General features: G+C 37.5%; 1 protein-coding gene across 1 annotated transcript; it reads left to right on the forward strand.

The window, feature by feature from the left end:
• Positions 1-1614: 1614 nt before the first annotated feature.
• On the forward strand, positions 1615-20135 carry ppp3ccb (protein phosphatase 3, catalytic subunit, gamma isozyme, b). The gene is made up of 14 exons (XM_068705371.1): positions 1615-2145; positions 6671-6868; positions 7303-7427; positions 7937-8048; positions 8160-8305; positions 9103-9242; positions 9991-10068; positions 11111-11205; positions 11588-11713; positions 12739-12816; positions 13798-13882; positions 14548-14645; positions 16476-16502; positions 19555-20135. Exons 1-14 carry the CDS (start codon positions 2094-2096, stop codon positions 19707-19709), a joined length of 1515 nt encoding a protein of 504 aa, XP_068561472.1. The 5' UTR covers positions 1615-2093; the 3' UTR covers positions 19710-20135.
• The last annotated feature ends 1411 nt before the right edge of the window (positions 20136-21546 follow it).

Genomic DNA, 21546 nt, shown 5'->3' on the forward strand with positions numbered 1-21546 from the left:
TTATTAGTTATGTTATTAGTTATTAGTTATGTTATTAGTTATTAGGTATATGTTATTAGTTATATGTTATTAGTTATATGTTATTAGTTATGTTATTAGTTATATGTTATTAGTTATTAGGTATATGTTATTAGTTATTAGTTATATGTTATTAGTTATGTTATTAGTTATATGTTATGTTATTAGTTATGTTAGTTATTAGTTATGTTATTAGTTATTAGTTATGTTATTAGTTATGTTAGTTATTAGTTATATTATTAGTTCTTAGTTATGTTATTAGTTATGTTATTAGTTATGTTAAATGTTATTAGTTATATGTTATTCGTTCTTAGTTATTAGTTATGTTCTTAGTTATGTTATTAGTTATGTTATTAGTTCTTAGTTATGTTATTAGTTCTTAGTTATGTTATTAGTTCTTAGTTATGTTATTAGTTATTAGTTCAGCTTCTATTTTACAGAATCTCAACTTTTATTCATCTACCGAACAAACAGGAAACAAATACGTTTAAAGTTAAAAAGATAAACAACTCTTTCTCCTTTTATTTTGTCTCATTATTATGACTTAATTTATTTTCTACTTTATTAAATATTCTACTGAATAATAACTGCAGTAGAGACGTGTTACTGTAAGCCAGAGGACTCTCCTGAGGTCTGATGTTTGGTCACTTTGAGCTCAACTAAATGTGCTTAATAGTAATAAATTACTTATTTATTCTTATTGTTCATGTAGTTTGATGAGCATCCACGAGGCGGCGCTGCAGTCATTCTTTTCACTCTTATAGAAACATGAGGAGTTTATTATTATTATTATTATTATTATTAAAGGGTTTTATTCACATAATCAGCAGCTTTTACTATAATATAAGAATATTAATAATAATATATTATACAGTGTAATATTAATATGACTATAGTATACAGTGTAATATTAATAATATATTATATAGTGTAATATTAGTAATATGTTATAGAGTGTAATAATAATATGTTATATAGTGTAATAATAATATGTTATATAGTGTAATATTTCATCCAGCTGAAATCTGTAAAATGTCTAAAACTGTCACGATGCCAAACTTCTTAAACACATTTTATTATATCTTTAATACATTAATACAAATAATTATATTTTGTCTTTAATACATTAATATAAATAATTATATTTTGTCTTTAATATATTAATATAAATATATAGTGACAGACGACTGATTAATACATTTAAATTACTATTAAATGAAATTCCTAAAAACTTTTAACTTCATTTTTTTATATTTAATAAGGTTGTAACGTTACTCCAAATCAAAAGATCGATTGTAAATATTTTTTAATTTATTTAAAATGAGTTGATAAAGAATATTTGAGTGAAGCTGCTTTTAAACACAGTGAGTGTGTGTGTGGCTCAGCGGACCGTGACCGCGGCGCATTAAATATCGCATTTAAAACTACACAACCCACAAACCCCCGCGGCGAAAACATGTAAGGAAATCCGACAGCAAGCGGATTTCCTTACAAGATGTTCTCACCGCGGGGGTTTGTGGGTAGTGTAGTTTTCGGATTATTGTAATAATCCGGCAGACAGACGGGGGGGGGGGGGGGGGGTTCTGGACGACACCTCTGATCACGACAGAGAAGCGCGAGCTCCAAGCAGGAACCAGCTCGTGCGAGAATAAAAAGGGATAAAGTTGAGCTCTGATCTGACGCACCGCTGGTTGTGCTCCTGAACGCATCATCTGACGTTATGATCTGCTCCTGAACGCACCACCACCAGAGGAGGACCAGGGCCGTTTCCTGGAGCATCGGATCCGCCTGAGAGTCACTGACCAGCGGCTTGGCAGCACCACAGCACCGCGGAGCAGAAACGGATGACATTAAAACATATATATATATAATTTGTTCTTTAAAGAGCTTTAACTCTCCCCCCTCCCATCTCCCCCACTAGTCCGGGTTAACTCGGCTCGGCTCGTCCTGCTGAACTTAGCTAGCTCCTGCTAGCATCAGCTAGCTAGCTAAGCTAAGCTAAGCTAAGCTAAGTCTAGTTTAGACATTTAGGTTGTTTTTTTTCCCTCAAACCTGCAGTTCCAGAAGGAGGAAGCATGTCTGAGAAAGAACCGAGCAAACTGTCCACCACCGAGAGACCCGTTAAAGGTTTGTCACGTTCATTTCACGGTTCTTTTCTTGCAGGAAGTTAACGAAGAGCTAAATGTGAGCAGAGTGTTCAGTGTAACGGTAACAACACACGTTAACCGGTCATTTACTCGTTTGTTTTTGGGTGGATCGTGGCGCTCACTAACCTTAAACTAGCACCACCACCTTTACGATGAGATGGTCCGGTTATGAAGAAGTTAATCAATCCAAACTAAGCTAACGAGTTAGCTTCTTAGCTTCTTAGCTTAGCTGTCCGGACGTCCAGATGTCAGCTATGTGTCAGAATCAGTTTGAATCTGACTCTCAACGAACAAACATAGAATATACAAATAAACAAGAACACACATAAAGCATAAAAACAAGGACGTTAAAGATGACAACGTAGAGCAGCGAGACTAAGCGTAAACATTTAATATTAACTACTATTTGCAATATAAATATAACTTCTGACATCCAGCTGATAGAATGCGTTCAGATGCATTCATCTTCTCTGGAAGTGTGATTTAAGGTGGAAACATAACGTCGTGTGATGACATCTTTTTATGGTTGTGGATGTAAATGAAATGCTGCTGTGTGTGTGTGTGTGTGTGTGTGTGTGTGTGTGTGTGTGTGTGTGCGCGCGTGCGTGTGGGTGTGTTGGCCTGGATATAAGACAAGTCTTCTCTTTCCAACAGCTGTTTTTAGAAAATGAAGACCTTCTATCCTGGATTACTCATTTCATATCTCTATACCGATACATATCACAATATATAGCATGTTTTCTGGTAATAGTCCAACTTAAATAAATATATTTGTATACTCCTGAGTGAAATAAACAAACATTTGATTAAGAACTTTAGTGTGAAATGAACATATGGTGGAGTAAACCACGACTCATCTCCTGTGTTTACTCTCCAGGTGGTAGAAGATGTTTGTAGCGTGAGTCTGTAGCGCGTGAGTCTGTAGTGAGTCTGTAGCCCGCGAGTCTGTAGCGAGTCTGTAGTCCGCGAGTCTGTAGGATGTGAGTCTGTAGTCTGCGAGTCTGTGAGTCTGTAGCCCGCTAGTCTGTGAGTCTGTAGCCCGCGAGTCTGTGAGTCTGTAGCCCGCGAGTCTGTGAGTCTGTAGTCTGAGTCTGTAGTCTGTGAGTCTGTAGTCTGTGAGTCTGTAGTCTGTGAGTCTGTAGTCTGCGAGTCTGTAGACCGTGAGTCTGTAGTCTGTGAGTCTGTAGCCCGCTAGTCTGTGAGTCTGTAGCCTGCGAGTCTGTGAGTCTGTAGCCTGTGAGTCTGTTGTCTGAGTCTGTAGCCCGTGAGTCTGTAGCCCGTGAGTCTGTAGTCTGTGAGTCTGTAGTCTGAGTCTGTAGTCTGCAAGTCTGTAGCCCGTGAGTCTGTAGTCTGCGAGTCTGTAGCCCGTGAGTCTGTAGTCTGCGAGTCTGTAGCCCGTGAGTCTGTAGCGCGTCACAGACCTTAAAGATGGTTGTTTTCTGATAGTTTGAAACCAACCGGGTCTAAAATAAAACCAGCTCTTCTGGTTTTATTTTAAACTTTGTTTCCTTGTTTAGAAACACTTTTCCTCGATGGTTCGCTCTGTTTTGTTTCTGCCGCTTTGATAGAAACATCATGTGAAAATATGTAAATATATTTGAATGTTAAAGATTAGATGTGGAGATATGAACCGGTCCTGGTTCTGGTGAAGCTGGTCTTCAGATAGTGAATCATGAACTACTCAGCTGGTCGACATGAAACACATCATGAATGTTTGGGTTGTGAAGACGTTGTGAAATACTTTATTATAGAAAACAATTTGCACATTATTACACAATACAAACAATATGATAATTATAACAGTAAAACAAAAAGATAATTGCAGCCGTAAATGATGGCTTAAATAAATAATTATAATACCGTTGTTTCCTACAGATAGACTTCACTATTAACTAGTTGTTGGTATTTATTCAACCAGCAGGACGATGAGGTCGTGTGTCTCTAGCTCAACGGCCTCCATTGATTGGCTCAGAGGGTTAACGAGGATTATCAGAGTGAAGCTGCAGCAGAGCGTCAACTCGTTAAAGATGGATTCTTGAGAACGGAGACAGACGGAGAGACAGACGGACAGACAGACAGACAGACAGACAGACAGACAGTATGGAGTTGGTTCTGAATGTATTTATTCACCTGTGTTGATGTTGTTTGTTGTTGCTCTGATGTTGACCTGCTGATGTTTGCTTGTTAACCAATCAGAGAGCACAGAAACAAAGAACCGTCTGTTTGATTGTTTTTGGTTTTGTTTACATTTGACTGTCAGCTGACCAGAGAGACAACATTATACAACCAGGAAGTAAAAGACTTTATGAAACGTCCTGCTATAAATGAGACGTTCACTGACACGTGGACGTCTTCTTTAAAGTTCTTCAGTTCTTCACGTGTTAAAGCTGCATTCTCTCTAGTGTCCACCAGGGGGCGACTCCTCTGGTTGTATAGAAGTCTAGTCTAAAATGACTCTACTTCTCTCTTGATTTATTCCCTCAGTAAACATTGTAAACATGAATTTATGGTCTCAATCTCTAGTTTACAGTCTTCTTCAATACAGCATGATGTTCATTTAGTACATTATGCTCCATTTAGAGTCAAACAGACCATAAAGCAGGGGATGATTTAGGGGCGGGGCTACACAGTGATTGACAGGTCTCTATGTCACTCCTCCTCAGTCCAGATATGGTCACTTCCTGTTCACTGGTTGCAAAAAAAAAAGATGGTGACGGACAAAACACTGAACTCAAGACTTGAAAACATCACAAATCAACGAGAGACGTGTTCTTCTCTGATATGAATGAAAGTGAAGTGATTTAATTCAGCGCAACAGAGAGGCAATCATAAGAGTCAAATCTAAATGAGGTCTTTAGTACAATCACAACGTGTTTAATACCTGGAGCTTCATGTACACTAAATACTTCATGTTTTAAGAGCAAATTAGGACAAAGAACTCATATTTTCAGATATTTAGTGTTTTCCTGAATACAGCGTGAGATGAACTGTTACATCTTTTTATGAGGACACATGAAGGAGCTTCAGAGAAGGAAATGAGATCACACACACACACACACACACACACACTCTGAAACCAAACCAGGTCACACATTGAGCTGCCGCTCTGAACTGGTTCATCACCAGAAGAAGAAACCAGACACTGGAGACCAAGTGACACAGAGACCTGTCAATCAGCGTGTAGCCCCGCCCCTAAAGCGTCCCCTCTTTATGGTCTGTTTGACTCTAAATGGACCATAATGTACTAAATGAGTCATTTTAGACTAGACTTCTATACAACCAGAGGAGTCGCCCCCTGGTGGACACTAGAGAGAATGCTGCTTTAACACGTGAAGAACAGGAGAACTTTAAAGAACCAGAGGTTGTCTCCTGGTTCAGATACATGTTGATTTAGTATTTGTGTAGATATGAGGATCTTGTCTCTCTGTGAGTCTCTGGTGTTAAGAGTTCTGGTATTTCCTCCTTTGTCTTCAGGTCGAGTCTCAACACGTTTAAACTTTCACGACGTCTCCAGAAAACAGTTTATGAGTCAGAATAACAAGTTTATATAGAACAATAATCTACAGAGTTCATATATTCGGAGAAAACATTTCACATTTAAGAACCTGGAACCAGGAAAGATTTGGCTGATTTTATTTTACGTATTTATTTTTTTATTTCTTGTTTTGGTCTTTTATTTATTTTATTTATTCTTTTACTTATTCTTTTATTTCCAGTCAGTGGTGACAAAGATAAATACAAGTCTGAATTAATTTGTGTCAGATCAGAGGTTTCACTTCATCAGCAGCAGCTTCTGATGATAGACGAGTCCACGTTATTGATGGAGATCAAACATTATTAATTCTCTGGTTACAGTTTCACTTCCTTAAACTGCTCATTAATATGTAAAAATTATCTGAGACAAAAGTTAAGATGTTTCCCCAATTTTAACAACTTTTCCAACAAAAAAATCCCTCGAATTCAATAATTAAAGCTTCTGAAATGTTTTCTTTGTCTCCTCTGTTCATAAAGTGAATGTCTTCTGATTTTAAATATGTCAACTTGTGCTCTGGTTAGTTAAATAACAATAATACTGCAATGTAAAAATACATATAATGTAGTAAATATTTGTCTAATGAGAAGCATTACGTATTTATATTTAAAGGTAGTAAACAGTAAGTCAAATAATATAAATGTAATGTGAATAAATCAAAGAGGCTTTAAATACTCCATCTTTAAATGCTCTACCTTTAAACGCTCTACCTTTAAACACTCTACCTTTAAACACTCTACCTTTTTAAATACACCACCTTTAAACACTCTACCTTTTTAAATACACCACCTTTAAACACTCTACCCTTTAAACGCTCTACTTTTTACTACTACTCTACCCTTTGTTTTATTATAATTGGAAAATAAAGACGGGTAATAATAGTCTATCAAACCTCCTGAGTTTATTTCCTCTGTGTTACCGATAGTCACTATGTGTGTGAGTGACTCTTGTCCGTCTGTCCGTCCCACGGTAGCGGTCCCGTACCCCCCCGGTACCCGTCTGTCTGTAAAGGACCTGTACGTGGACGGGAGGCCCAGCGTGGAGGTCCTGAAGGCTCACCTGGTGAAGGAGGGCCGTCTGGAGGAGGAGACGGCTCTGAGGATCATCAACGACGGAGCAGCCATCCTACGCCAGGAGAAGTGTATGCTGGAGGTGGAGGCGCCCATCACAGGTAAAATATCTAACTTTATTATTTAAACATCATTTTAATTATGTACAGTTGTTGCTTTCAGCTCCTCATGTGAGTTTTAAATCAAAGTAAAGTAAATATTTCTAAATATAATATATACAAACAGACGTTTCAATATAACTCATCTTTAATTGTTTTCTGATGTTTTATACAATGAATGGAAGCTACATAAACAAAATAAATCCCTAAAATCCAAAGGTTACATTTTGTAAGATGTTTCCTTTGTTTATTACGTGAACATTTTCTGATTTTGGTCGCACAAAACAAGACATTTAAATATGTTTCTTTTTGGCATTTTCTTTATTTTATAGAAATGTATTAAATATCTGACAAGTTTCTAGATCAAAGAAAATAAATATCAGACTTTAAATATAGTGTGTGTGTGTGTGTGTGTGTGTGTGTGTGTGTGTGTCCAGTGTGTGGAGACGTCCACGGACAGTTCTTTGACCTGATGAAGCTGTTCGAGGTCGGAGGATCACCCAGCAGCACCAGATACTTGTTCCTGGGGGACTACGTAGACCGAGGATACTTCAGCATTGAGGTAGAGACTCACACTACAATTCAACATTTCACCTTTTTATCCTCTTAGTTTGTCATGAAATAAACGAGTGAACATGAAACCGTCTGTCAGACATGAACATGTAGACATGAACATGTAGACATGAACATGTAAACATGAACATGTGAACGTGTCTTTATGTCCTCAACGGTTCATTTATATCCGTTGAATTAAAGTCTCCACTTCAACCGCACATTCACGGCTTCATGTAACATTCATTACAGTCTGTAAAGAAGAGACAACAGAGAAGTTCAGTCACAGTCCAAACACTTCAACTGTGTCAACAATAGTGAAAGAAAGAAGCTTTGTTTCTTTGTCTTTAAAATCCACCAATCAATCAAAAGGGTTGCAGAGCAGGAACCAGTTAAATCAGCAGGATTACTGGATGATATTTACCTTTAATGTCTCTCTACAGTGTGTTACTACATCATATTTGTGTGTGTGTGTGTGTGTGTGTGTGTGTGTGTGTGTGTGTGTGTGTGTGTCTACAGTGTGTTCTGTTCCTGTGGGCGCTGAAGATCAACCATCCCAACACCCTCTTCCTCCTCAGAGGGAACCACGAGTGCCGGCATCTCACAGAGTACTTCACCTTCAAACAGGAGTGTAAGTCCTCATCACTCACACCTCCAAAACAAGCCCTAGCCCTGTACAGGTGTGTGTGTGTGTGTGTGTGTGTGTGTGTGTGTGACGTGTGTGTGTGTGTGTGTCCTACAGGTAAAATCAAGTACTCAGAGAGGGTCTATGACGCCTGTATGGATGCGTTCGACTGCCTGCCTCTGGCCGCTCTCCTCAACCAGCAGTTCCTCTGTGTTCACGGAGGCCTGAGCCCCGAGGTCACCTGTCTGGACGACATCCGGAAGGTGAGCCGCTAACACGAAGCCTGACCGCGCTCCTCCTCTACGGGACCGTCGTTACACGATGTAGAACGATAGAACAATACAGCTGATGTTATTCAAGATTCCCTCTGAAGTGAAGCTCAGCTGTTTAAGACATATTTCAAAGCCATTCATAAAGTAGATGAAATGTGAGGATTTGCTCATTTTACTTCTTTCTCTTATTTAACACACTGTAGAGGTGTGACACCGTTTCTCAATGTTTTAAACTATTAGAACAAACTCAACAGTCGACCGATGGAGATAATAATCAGCAGATTAATCCAGAATGAAAAAGTCTCATTTTCAAATCCTGGTTCGGATATAAAAATGATTCATTGTAAATATAATCATGAGAGCCAATGGAGACGGTGAGTAATATTCAGATAAACAGCTGGATTTCTGAGATAAAACTGGTACATTTACTCTAAAAAACACAGATAAATAGATTAATAATAGAGTCTAAACCGTGTGTTGTCTCTCTGGTCTGTCTCTCTGGTTTCTAATATGTCTCTAATCTGTGTCTCTGGTCTCTAATCTGTCTCTCTGGTTTCTAATCTGTCTCTAATCTGTGTCTCTGGTCTTTAATCTGTCTCTCTGGTTTCTAATCTGTCTCTAATCTGTGTCTCTGGTCTTTAATCTGTCTCTAATATGTGTCTCTGGTCTTTAATCTGTCTCTAATCTGTGTCTCTGGTCTTTAATCTGTCTCTCTGGTTTCTAATCTGTCTCTAATCTGTGTCTCTGGTCTCTAATCTGTCTCTCTGCTCTGTCTCTCTGGTCCACAGCTGGACCGGTTCAAAGAGCCTCCGGCCTTCGGGCCCATGTGTGACCTGCTGTGGTCTGACCCGGGTGAGGACTACGGATCTGAGAAGACCCAGGAACACTTCAGCCACAACAGCGTGAGAGGCTGCTCGTATTTCTACAGGTAGGACCTGTTCCACATTCACCTGAGACCATCTGAAGCTTCTACAAACAAAGGTTTATCTCTGGTTAAATCCTGAAACTAAATATTAGCATTCTGTGCTCGGTCTTAATATTTGTTCTGAATGTTGACATCAATGTGGAGGTCAGAACCTGTTCAGAGCCTCTTTTATATCCTGCTGTTAGTTTGTTTAAAGGAATCACAGAGAGATGTTCTGCTCCGCCTCTGGTTTACAGAGCTGCTTACTGGACTAAATGTAACATCTCATGTCTGTGAAGACAAACACTTTAACACGACTCCTGGTTTTAATGTGAAGACACTCAGAGTCTGAGTCAAATCAAAGATGTGTTGGTTAAACTGAGGGTCAAACTGATCATTGCTGATCCATATTTTAGTTTGATTATAGCAGCATTCTTCTACTTAGCATGCTAACATCAACTAATGTTAGCATGCTAACATCAACTAATGTAAGCATGCTAACTGCTAACATCAACTAATGTAAGCATGCTAACATCAACTAATGTTAGCATGCTAACATCAACTAATGTTAGCATGCTAACATCAACTGATGTAAGCATGCTAACATCAACTGATGTAAGCATGCTAACATCAACTGATGTAAGCATGCTAACATCAACTGATGTTAGCATGCTAACATCAATTGATGTAAGCATGCTAACTGCTAACATCAACTAATGTAAGCATGCTAACATCAACCAGTAATGCTGTTCTTCTTCTTCTGTGGTTCCAGTTACCCAGCAGTATGTGACTTCCTGATGAACAACAACCTGTTGTCTGTAATACGAGCTCATGAAGCTCAGGATGCAGGGTGAGTGGTTTCCTTCACTAATATTACTATATAATAATGATAATAATTCTGTGTTCATATTTTGTGACTAAACAACCAAAAGTACACATATTATCATTACTATTGTTATTTACTGTTTAGTATTTGTGTGTATAACATTTACTGCACATGTATTATATGTAATACTGCATACTTTAATGATTCTGACTGGTGAATTGATAAAGTATGAATTGTGCATCATTTTCATGATGATGACGTAATACTTTTTTTGTCACGACTAATAAATGAGTCTTCAGTCTGAAGAATAATAATCTCACTGTAAGTTTCCATCTTTAATGTATGAGGCTCATTTACATAATAACATATCTGCACTTAAATACGTTCAGATTTCACTTCAAGGTTCACTTTTAGAATGAGTTTTTGTCTTGTTTTGGCAGATTAAGCAGCTGCAAAAGATGAATAATCCTTTCATGAATTTTAATGTGAATCAATTATTAGATTAGTTGTCAACTATTAAATTAGTCTTCAACTATTTTGATAATCAATTTAGCAGTTTGAGTCATTTTTTAAGAAACAAAACATAATTCTCTGATTCCAGCTTTTTCAACATCAATGTTTTCAGTTTTTGGACAAAACGAGACTTTTGAAGACATCGTGTTGAATTTAAGACGGACATTTTTCACCAGTTTATAGAACGAACAACTACTCCATTAATTGAGGAAAGAATGACCGACGATGAAAATAATCCCGAGTGTGAAACAGTCGTTACTTTATTCTTGTTGAATACTCGTTAGGTTTACGTCTTTTCTGTTTTCAACCTTTGGAGACGACGTCCAGTTGAACATGACTTTGTTTTAAAGGTATCCTGACAAAAAGGTTTGGACGTCCAGACTGATGAAATGTTTTAGGTTGATTATTTATATTAAATAGTTTGTATGTTTTCTTACCTCCATTTGTCTCTGAGCTGCAGATCAAAGTAAAGCTTTGGTTTATCTTTTATTTTATCTTTTATCTTATTATACTTTATCTAATAGAATCTTATCTTCTAAACTGTGTCCTTCAGGTATCGAATGTACAGGAAGAGTCAGACGACAGGCTTCCCTTCTCTAATCACCATCTTCTCTGCTCCAAACTACCTGGATGTGTACAATAACAAAGGTGAGAGCAACCATGGAAACGGGTAGGAGACCTTGAAGCCCTGGCAACAGGAGACAGGAAGTAGAGAATGTTAATGTTTGTGTGTGTTAGAGACAGGAAGTAGAGAATGTTAATGTGTGTGTTAGAGACAGGAAGTAGAGAATGTTAATGTGTGTGTTGGAGACAGGAAGTAGAGAATGTTAATGTGTGTGTTGGAGACAGGAAGTAGAGAATGTTAATGTTTGTGTGTGTGTTGGAGACGGGAAGTAGAGAATGTTAATGTGTGTGTTGGAGACAGGAAGTAGAGAATGTTTGTGTGTGTTAGAGACAGGAAGTAGAGAATGTTAATGTGTGTGTTGGAGACAGGAAGTAGAGAATGTTAATGTGTCTGTTGTGTTCCCAGCGGCGGTGCTGAAATATGAGAATAACGTGATGAACATCCGTCAGTTTAACTGCTCTCCTCACCCCTACTGGCTGCCCAACTTCATGGATGTCTTCACCTGGTCGCTGCCCTTCGTCGGAGAGAAAGGTGAGGCTGTGATGTCATAGTGATGTTTTAATGAGGTTCATCACTATGATCATACGTGTCACATGTTGTGTCAACGCTGCGTAGCTTTAAGCAGCATTCACTTAAAGGCAGAGGTGAAAAACGTAATAATTCAAACCTGCAGAAGCTTCAACACACGGCAAACAACACATCGATCTAAACAATACAAGATAAAATACTGTTGTTCTTTTACATCCATATTTCTTCTGGCTCTGTGCAAACATGGTGTAAACATGTAAATATCATGGTGTAAACAACATGGTGTAAACATGTAAACATCATGGTGTAAACAACATGGTGTAAACAACATGGTGTAAACATGTAAACATCATGGTGTAAACATCATGGTGTAAACATCATGGTGTAAACAACATGGTGTAAACATGTAAACATCATGGTGTAAACATGTAAACTTCATGGTGTAAACGTGGTGTAAATATGTAAACAACATGGTATAAACATGTAAACATCATGGTGTAAACAACATGGTGTAAACATGTAAACAACATGGTGTAAACAACATGGTATAAACATGTAAACATCATGATGTAAACAACATGGTGTAAACATGTAAACATGGTGTAAACAACATGGTATAAACATGTACACATCATGGTGTAAACAACGAGTTCTCAGCTCTGTGTAAACGTGTTACATGAAGCTGCCTTCTTATAAATCAAATGATTATTCATTTCATACTCTAACTTATTCTCTTTTAACTTGTTTTCATTTTCTATCTTCTTGGTTTTTCAATGTTTTATGTAAAAGCACTTTGAATCGCCTCGCTGCTGAAAAGTGACAGTTATTTAACACTGAATAGAAGATTAGTTGGCAGCTCTTTTATAAATCAATGTGATCATTTTAAAAGCAAGAATAGCAAATCTTCTTTGGTTCCAGCTTCTGGAATAGAGACAGTAAAGTGAGTGTCTTTAGTTCTTTGATGGTTAGCAGAGTGAAGCTCTTGATGAACCCGTTAATGTTGTGACTGAATGAACTTGTGCTCTCAGTCACAGAGATGCTGGTGAACGTGTTGAACATCTGCTCTGACGACGAGCTGATGTCAGAAGGAGACGACACGTGTGAAGGTAAGAGGAAGTAGCACCATCATCATCATCTTCATCATCTTCACACCTCTCTGCTTCTGCTTTTCATTTCATCCCAGAGTTTAATGAAAGACTTCAACACATGGTTCAGTTTCCTCCCTTCTGAAGGACCAAACTCTTCTTTGTTTCATAAAGGCCCTTCTTCTTCTTCTTCTTCTGCTTCTTCTGCTGCTGCTTCGTCTTCTTCCTCTATCTGTTGGAACAACCACACAATTCCACATGTTGCTTTTCTCTCTCTGTGTGTGTGTGTGTGTGTGTGTGTGTGTGTGTGTGTGTGTGTGTGTGTGTGTGTGTGTGTGTGTGTGTGTGTGTGTGTGTGTGTGTGTGTGTGTGTGTGTGTGTGTGTGTCTTGAATAGAAGTGTGGTGTTGCCATGGTGAGCTGCAGTGCAGCAGCTTCTTCATCACTGAATGTAATAATTATGTAGAGGAGGAAGTTGAAGTGTGAACGGGTTAAAGGACCGAGTGTCCATGTTAATGATGATTGAACAAACTTTATTCATAAAGATCCTTTAATGCACAGATTGTGTGTTGATCAGGAGCTCCAGAGTGTAGACTGAAGATGAAATGTCTACTTCTAGTCTGAGGACCTCAAACTAAATCTAGAATTATTACAATAATACAATGAAAGCAAAAAGCCAATTAGTAATATATTATTCAAGAGACCAAACAAATAGTTAAGGTTCAAAAGACGTTGAAATTAAAGCGCAATAAGATATGAGAACAATCAAATCATAATAAAATCATTTGCAGTAAAAGACAATAAAAACAAAAAGTAAGTGAATAAATGGTTACAGATAATAAGGAATGTTTCTATAATTTGAAAGCTGAAGCAACAGAGTTTTAAACTCTGATTTAAATGAGCAGACAGTTTCAGCTGAACTGAAGTTGTTCCACATAGTGTAGATGTTGAGGCTGTAGAGCTTCAGAACATGTAGAGCTTTGATGTTCCTCTTGTTGTCCAGGAGGAACTCCAGCCGTCAGGAAGGAGGTGATCAGAAATAAGATCCGGGCGATTGGAAAGATGGCTCGAGTGTTCTCTGTGCTCAGGTGAGTTTCTACCTCTGAGTGTAGATGAGTGTTTTCATGTTCAGCCTCATCAGAGGAGTCATCAGGTCTAAAGAGGTGCTGCTTTCTCTTCTCTCTGGTTCACAATATAAATATGTTTATCGTAATAGAACTCCAATAAAGAGACGTCTGTTTGTGCTCCACTTCACCTAAAACTAATGACTTTTCTTGATTGTCCTCTTTTCCTGAGGAAGTGTGTCACCATCGGTTGTCCTTTAATGATGAAGAAAGTTATTTTAAGCCTCAGCTCTTCCTCTTTTAGTTCTTATGTGTGATTCAAGGTTCTTCATTTCTGCTTTCTGTTGACGAGGAGAACGTCTTCTCTTCTTCAACTCATCACTAGTTTACATTCAAGTACTCTGATCCTTTACTGCAGTACAAGTACTAATACCACTATCTGGTTCTACTGTAGTAATACACTGACTATGAAGAAGTACCTCATACATTTAAAAACATCACTACTGTCCCTTTAAAAAGAATAAGAATACACTCAGTGGTCCTATGATGGATCCTTGAGGAACACCGGATAAAAAACATGGATTGTGAACTTGTAAATAGCTGGTTTAATAAAGTTATAATTGAATCACTGATGTGTGTGTGTGTGTGTGTGTGTGTGTGTGTGTGTGTGTGTGTGTGTTCGTTCACAGAGAGGAGAACGAGAGTGTGTTGCAGCTGAAGGGTCTGACCCCGACAGGAACGCTACCGGTGGGAGTGTTGTCCGGCGGTCGGAGAACTCTGCAGAGCGGTGAGAACCAACAACCTGAACCCTCTGAGAGACTGACCCTGAACCCTCTGAGACTAACCCTGAACCCTCTGAGAGACTGACCCTGAACCCTCTGAGACTAACCCTGAACCCTCTGAGAGACTGACCCTGAACCCTCTGAGAGACTGACCCTGAACCCTCTGAGAGACTGACCCTGAACCCTCTGAGAGACTGACCCTGAACCCTCTGAGAGACTGACCTTGAACCCTCTGAGAGACTGACCCTGAACCCTCATCAGCACTACACACAGTGAAGATGTTTCCTTTCCACCATGCTGCTCTACGGAGACTTCAGGGAAACTTCTGTTCATATTTATACTGTTATCAGTAGAATCAATTTACAATGTTAATGATTTAAACCCTAAGTGCAACATGTAAGACGCATACACATTTTCATCTGTGCATGAAAAATAGATTCAAAAGAAAGAACGAGGAAAAGTACAGATACATGCAAATGTAGAATTATAAACATGATAATGAAATGTCAGCTGGAAAAAATAAATAAATAATAAAAAATTATATATATATATATATATATATATATATATATATATATATATATATATATAGTAATTGTAATGTATTATATAGTCTATACTTATTTATTATATTAAAAAAAGATGGTCAAAATAATGTAACTAATATAAAATCAAGATTGAATTATAATTAAAGAAAGAGACCCTCACACTTAAAGGGACAGCTCATTTGTCCTCTTTATTCTACATAGTTTTGGTGTGCGCTGTCTAGTGTTGGAGATATCAGCCATACCTATGTGTTTTCTTTTAACCATAGTAATAATAGCATATACTAGCATTTATAGCAGTAGTGATAGCAATAATGGCAGTAGTGATAGTAATAATAGCAACAATAGCAGTAGTGATGGTAGTGATAGCAATAATAGCAGTAGTGATAGTAATAATAGCAATAATGGCAGTAGTGATGGTAGTGATAGCAATAATGGCAGTAGTGATAGTAATAATAGCAATAATGGCAGTAGTGATAGCAATAATAGCAGTAGTGATGGTAGTGATAGCAATAATGGCAGTAGTGATAGTAGTAATAGCAGTAGCGATGGTAGTGATAGTAATAATGGCAGTAGTGATAGTAATAATAGCAATAATAGCAGTAGTGATGGTAGTGATAGCAATAATGGCAGTAGTGATAGTAATAATAGCAATAATAGCGGTAGTGATAGCAATAATGGCAGCAGTAGTAGCAGTGGTGATGGTAATACAAGTAATGGTAATGATAGTAATAATAGTAATGATAATAATAATAGTAATAATGATGATGGTAATAGTAATAATGATGATAGTAATAATAATGCAGCCTGTGGAGTCTTCAGCCCTTTGGACAGAGAGATCAGATCATATTTTCATGTGAGGTGTAAAGACGATTATATTTTTTATGATTTAGTACAGTCTTTGGTCTTTGGACAGAACCATGCTAGCTGTTTCCCTCTACTTCCAGTCTTTATGCTAAGCTAGGCTAGCCCCTGGTTCCTCTTCTAGAGCAGCATGGTGTCGACTCTCTCCCACATGTTGTTTGTCCAACATTAATGTTCTGATGATGATGATTATTGCTCTAACCTCTGACCCCATGGTGGATGTGGGAGGGGCTTGTGATAATGTAACTGACTGAATGCATTGATAACGCTCTCTCTCTCTCTCTCTCTCTCTCTCTCTCTCTCTCTCTCTCTCTCTCTCTCTCTCTCTCTCTCTCTCTCTCTCTCTCTCTCTCTCTCTCTCTCTCTCTCTCTCTCTCTCTCTCTCTCTCTCTCTTGGTTTTGGGCTCTTCTACTCATGTTTCACAGCCACCGTAGAGGCAGAGGAGGCAAAAGGTATGCAACCGTCTGTTTCCTGTCTCTGTGTCTCTACCTGTCTCTGTGTCTCCATCTGTCTTTACCTGTCTCTGTGTCTCTACCTGTCTTTACCTGTCTCTGTGTCTCTACCTGTCTTTACCTGTCTCTGTGTCTCTACCTGTCTTTACCTGTTTCTGTGTCTCTACCTGTCTCTGTGTCTCCATCTGTCTCTACCTGTCTCTGTGTCTCTACCTGTCTTTACCTGTTTCTGTGTCTCTACCTGTCTCTGTGTCTCCATCTGTCTCTACCTGTCTCTGTGTCTCTACCTGTATTTACCTGTCTCTGTGTCTCTACCTGTATTTACCTGTCTCTGTGTCTCTACCTGTATTTACCTGTCTCTGTGTCTCTACCTGTGTGTCTCTGAGTCTCTACCTGTCTCTGTGTCTCTACCTGTCTTTACCTGTCTCTTGATGTGATGAAGTCTCCTTTCTTATGACTCATTCTGTGTCTGAGGTTTAAATCCTGTTTTAATGTGGCTCATATTACTTTAGTATTATAAGTAGTATAGTATATGTGCTTTAATAACTATTACTTTAGTATTATAAGTAGTATAGTATATGTGCTTTAATAACTATTACTTTAGTATTATAAGTAGGATAGTATATGTGCTTTATTAATAGTGCTTGTGAGCAGACATCAGTAATCAGTTTTTTAAGTTCACTGAACTCAAACTAAAGTAACAACAAAGTGATGTTGTTCACTTTGTGTCTTCCTGCTCATCTGTTTCTATTATTTTGTCCACCCCTTTTATATCAACGAGGGTAGACAAAATAACACAAACGCCTCTCTGACTGTAACAGACCTGTTTTATTTATTAATGACATTATTTACATCATAGCAGTAAATAATTAGCATTATTATTGTTATTAGTAGTAGCACTACTATGATTATTATTTGTACTATAATCGTAATATAATAATTACTACTACTACTATAATGTTATTGATATTTGTTTGTTTTAATAATGAGAATAACAGCAGTGAAATGTCTCTACTAAAAGTCTGTTTCTTTGTCTTCATGCCGTCCTCGTCCTGTTCTGAAGTAAGTGTTCTCTACTCGTCTAACCAGTGCTCCCAGTATCCTGTATTCATAAACCAGTAATAACTATTCATAAACCAGTAATAACTATTCATAAACCAGTAATAACTTATTCATAAACCAGTAATAACTATTCATAAACCAGTAATAACTATTCATAAACCAGTAATAACTATTCATAAACCAGTAATAACTGTATTCATAAACCTGTAATAACTATATTCATAAGCCAGTAATAACTTATTCATAAACCAGTAATAACTATTCATAAGCCAGTAATAACTTATTCATAAACCTGTAATAACTATATTCATAAGCCAGTAATAACTATTCATAAACCAGTAATAACTATATTCATAAGCCAGTAATAACTTATTCATAAACCAGTAATAACTATTCATAAACCAGTAATAACTATTCATAAACCAGTAATAACTGTATTCATAAACCAGTAATAACTATTCATAAACCAGTAATAACTATTCATAAACCTGTAATAACTTATTCATAAACCAGTAATAACTTATTCATAAACCAGTAATAACTATTCATAAACCAGTAATAACTATTCATAAACCTGTAATAACTATATTCATAAACCTGTAATAACTATATTCATAAGCCTGTAATAACTTATTCATAAACCTGTAATAACTTATTCATAAACCAGTAGTAACTGTATTCATAAACCAGTAATAACTTATTCATAAACCTGTAATAACTGCATTCATAAACCTGTAATAACTATATTCATAAGCCAGTAATAACTTATTCATAAACCAGTAATAACTATTCATAAACCAGTAATAACTATTCATAAACCAGTAATAACTGTATTCATAAACCAGTAATAACTATTCATAAACCAGTAATAACTATTCATAAACCTGTAATAACTATTTTCATAAGCCAGTAATAACTTATTCATAAACCAGTAATAACTATTCATAAACCAGTAATAACTATTCATAAACCTGTAATAACTATATTCATAAACCTGTAATAACTATATTCATAAGCCAGTAATAACTTATTCATAAACCTGTAATAACTTATTCATAAACCAGTAGTAACTGTATTCATAAACCAGTAATAACTTATTCATAAACCTGTAATAACTGCATTCATAAACCTGTAATAACTATATTCATAAACCTGTAATAACTATATTCATAAGCCAGTAATAACGTATTCATAAACCAATAATAACTGTATTCATAAACCAGTAATAACTATTCGTAAACCTGTAATAACTGTATTCATAAACCTGTAATAACTATATTCATAAGCCAGTAATAACTTATTCATAAACCTGTAATAACTTATTCATAAACCAGTAGTAACTGTATTCATAAACCAGTAATAACTTATTCATAAACCTGTAATAACTGCATTCATAAACCTGTAATAACTATATTCATAAACCTGTAATAACTATATTCATAAGCCAGTAATAACGTATTCATAAACCAGTAATAACTGTATTCATAAACCAGTAATAACTGTATTCATAAACCAGTAATAACTATTCGTAAACCTGTAATAACTGTATTCATAAACCTGTAATAACTATATTCATAAGCCAGTAATAACTTATTCATAAACCTGTAATAACTTATTCATAAATCAGTAGTAACTGTATTCATAAACCAGTAATAACTTATTCATAAAACAGTAATAACTGAATTCATAAGCCAGTAGTAACTGACCACGTTCATGATACTATTCTGATGTGAAAATAGAGACAATAAATATAAACATATTTTATTTGAATATTCAGATGTGAGGGATATGTTGATATTGTGTTGACATGTAAACGTGTCTTTTTAAATATAGTAAAGTCTTCAGAATATTTAGTATATTATAATAAGAAAGGATATAGGAATATTTAGTTCATGTAAACGTGTCTTTCCAAACATAATAAAGTCAGTATATTTAGTATATTATAAAGTATATTAAGGTGTCCTCTGGTGTCTCCTCTCAGCCCTCCAAGGCTTCGACCCTCAGCATAAGATCCAGAGCTTTGAGGAAGCTCGAGGTCTCGATCGGATCAACGAGAGGATGCCCCCCCGCCGGGACAGCAAGCAGGAGGCCCCCCCCTCCCCCAACAACCTGCCGGACAAGAACGGCACCAACGCACAGGCCTAAACCCCCCCCCCACCCACCTTATCTCCTCTCCTTCCTCCTCTCCTTGCTTCCTTCCCTTGCCCTCTTCTCTCCTTTTAAGAGCAGGAGAAGAGGTCGTTCGGTCCGAGCGACTCTCACCGCGCTTAATTTATTTCATCTATTAAATATCAAAGTTTGAGGATTTAACGGGATGAAACCGGTCTGGTCTGGTCCAGATCTGGGCCGGTCCGGTCTGTTCCAGATCTGGTCTGGTCCGGTTCAGTCTGATCTGGTCTTGCAAACCCACTTTACAGTCTGTTGGTTTCTGGGACGACATCTTTCTTTCTATCAGCATTTTATTTTGGCGAGGGAGGAAGTGACACCGTGTCCACACACACACACACACACACACACACACACACACACACACACACACACACACACACACACACACACACACACACACACACACCCTTTCTTATGCCAATGATAGTGTGACTGAGCTCTGAGGAGCGAGTATTGACATTTATATTATATTATATGTACATTTTAATTGTTCCCTCTTTTCAATGTGACGGCTTTTTGTTTTGTTTTTTACAACATTTAGATTTAGGGATAATTATCCGGGGGGGGGGGGGGGGGGGGGGGTTTAAAGGGTTTCTCTGGTTCGTTGTTCAGGTTTGATGAAGTCTTAACTCAAGGGTCTCTTACTGCTTTTCCTCTGTCGCTCTTCTTTATCGAGAAGTGGTAGAAAGCTCCAGAAGAAGATCAATAAGTGGACCTTGAGTTCTGGTGACGTTTTATTAAACAAAGATGCGTTCAGGGGCCTGAAGGCTGCAGGATTTCTAACGGATGAGTTGATATTAATGTGTAAACGATAACTCGTCTTCAGATTAACACGATGAAGACCTGATGAAGACCTGCAGGTCTCAGTCTCCACATGTTAAAGATATTAAAGAACAGAACCGGTTCATATGAACAGTAGAACCCTTTAGACTCGAGGAGGAGAACCCTGCTTTCATTTATTTGTTGTTTTCTTTGTTTCGGGAGCTGTGGTGCGTTCGAGGCCTCTTTTTTCTGAACATATCTCACAGAATGTACAGAAACGTTTCAATCGAGAGATTTTCTTTTTTCTTTCTTTACAGCTAAATTGATAAAACATAAGAAGAGAACCTGAGGCCTCGTTTCTGTAGATGTTTCACTTCATTCAAATAAAATGATAAATAAAACGGACGTGGTCGTGTTTCTGTTCAACGAGGCTTTCAAGGACGTCCGTCTCTCTTCTCCTCTCGGCCGACCAATCGGAGGCCTGCGTGGGCGCTTTGTGTCCAGAGAGGAAGACGAGAGGCATTGAAACGTGTTGCCTAGCAACACTCTGCCTCCTCTTCATCACCTGCAGCAGGAAAGGTTAACGATGAAGACGAGGAGTACGAAGAGGAAGCTGCTTCGTACGGGGGAGTTTGAACACGACGTCGAGTCACAAGGATGGTGTGTTCAGGTACCTCACAGAGTATTGTTGTTTATACTGATGAAGGTTTAAAACATAATAAAACAAATCAGCTGCTGGATTCAAGATTTAATATAAATGAAATGTAATAAAGAGAAACCTCCGGCTCTGTATTCGAGCTTAATGAACCAATCATTTCACCTACGGAAGCACTGACAGGACACTTTTCAGACTCAGAATGTTTCTTTAGTGATGAGTTGATGTTGAAATGAAGAAACGGACTCTGTGTACTTACAGATTTACAACCAAGGTGATGAGGGGCTGGAAGCGACGTACACAGCATGTTCGTGAAGACACGCCTTTGTGTTTAAAATGTTACTCTTAGGATAATCCGTATGACATTTTTGATGTTTGTTTTTATGCATTCATTTA

Source organism: Cebidichthys violaceus, unplaced genomic scaffold (genome assembly GCF_023349555.1).
Source record: "Cebidichthys violaceus isolate CVI_PGR_0920_01 unplaced genomic scaffold, fCebVio1.0.p SCAF_115, whole genome shotgun sequence".
NCBI lineage: Eukaryota > Metazoa > Chordata > Actinopteri > Perciformes > Stichaeidae > Cebidichthys > Cebidichthys violaceus.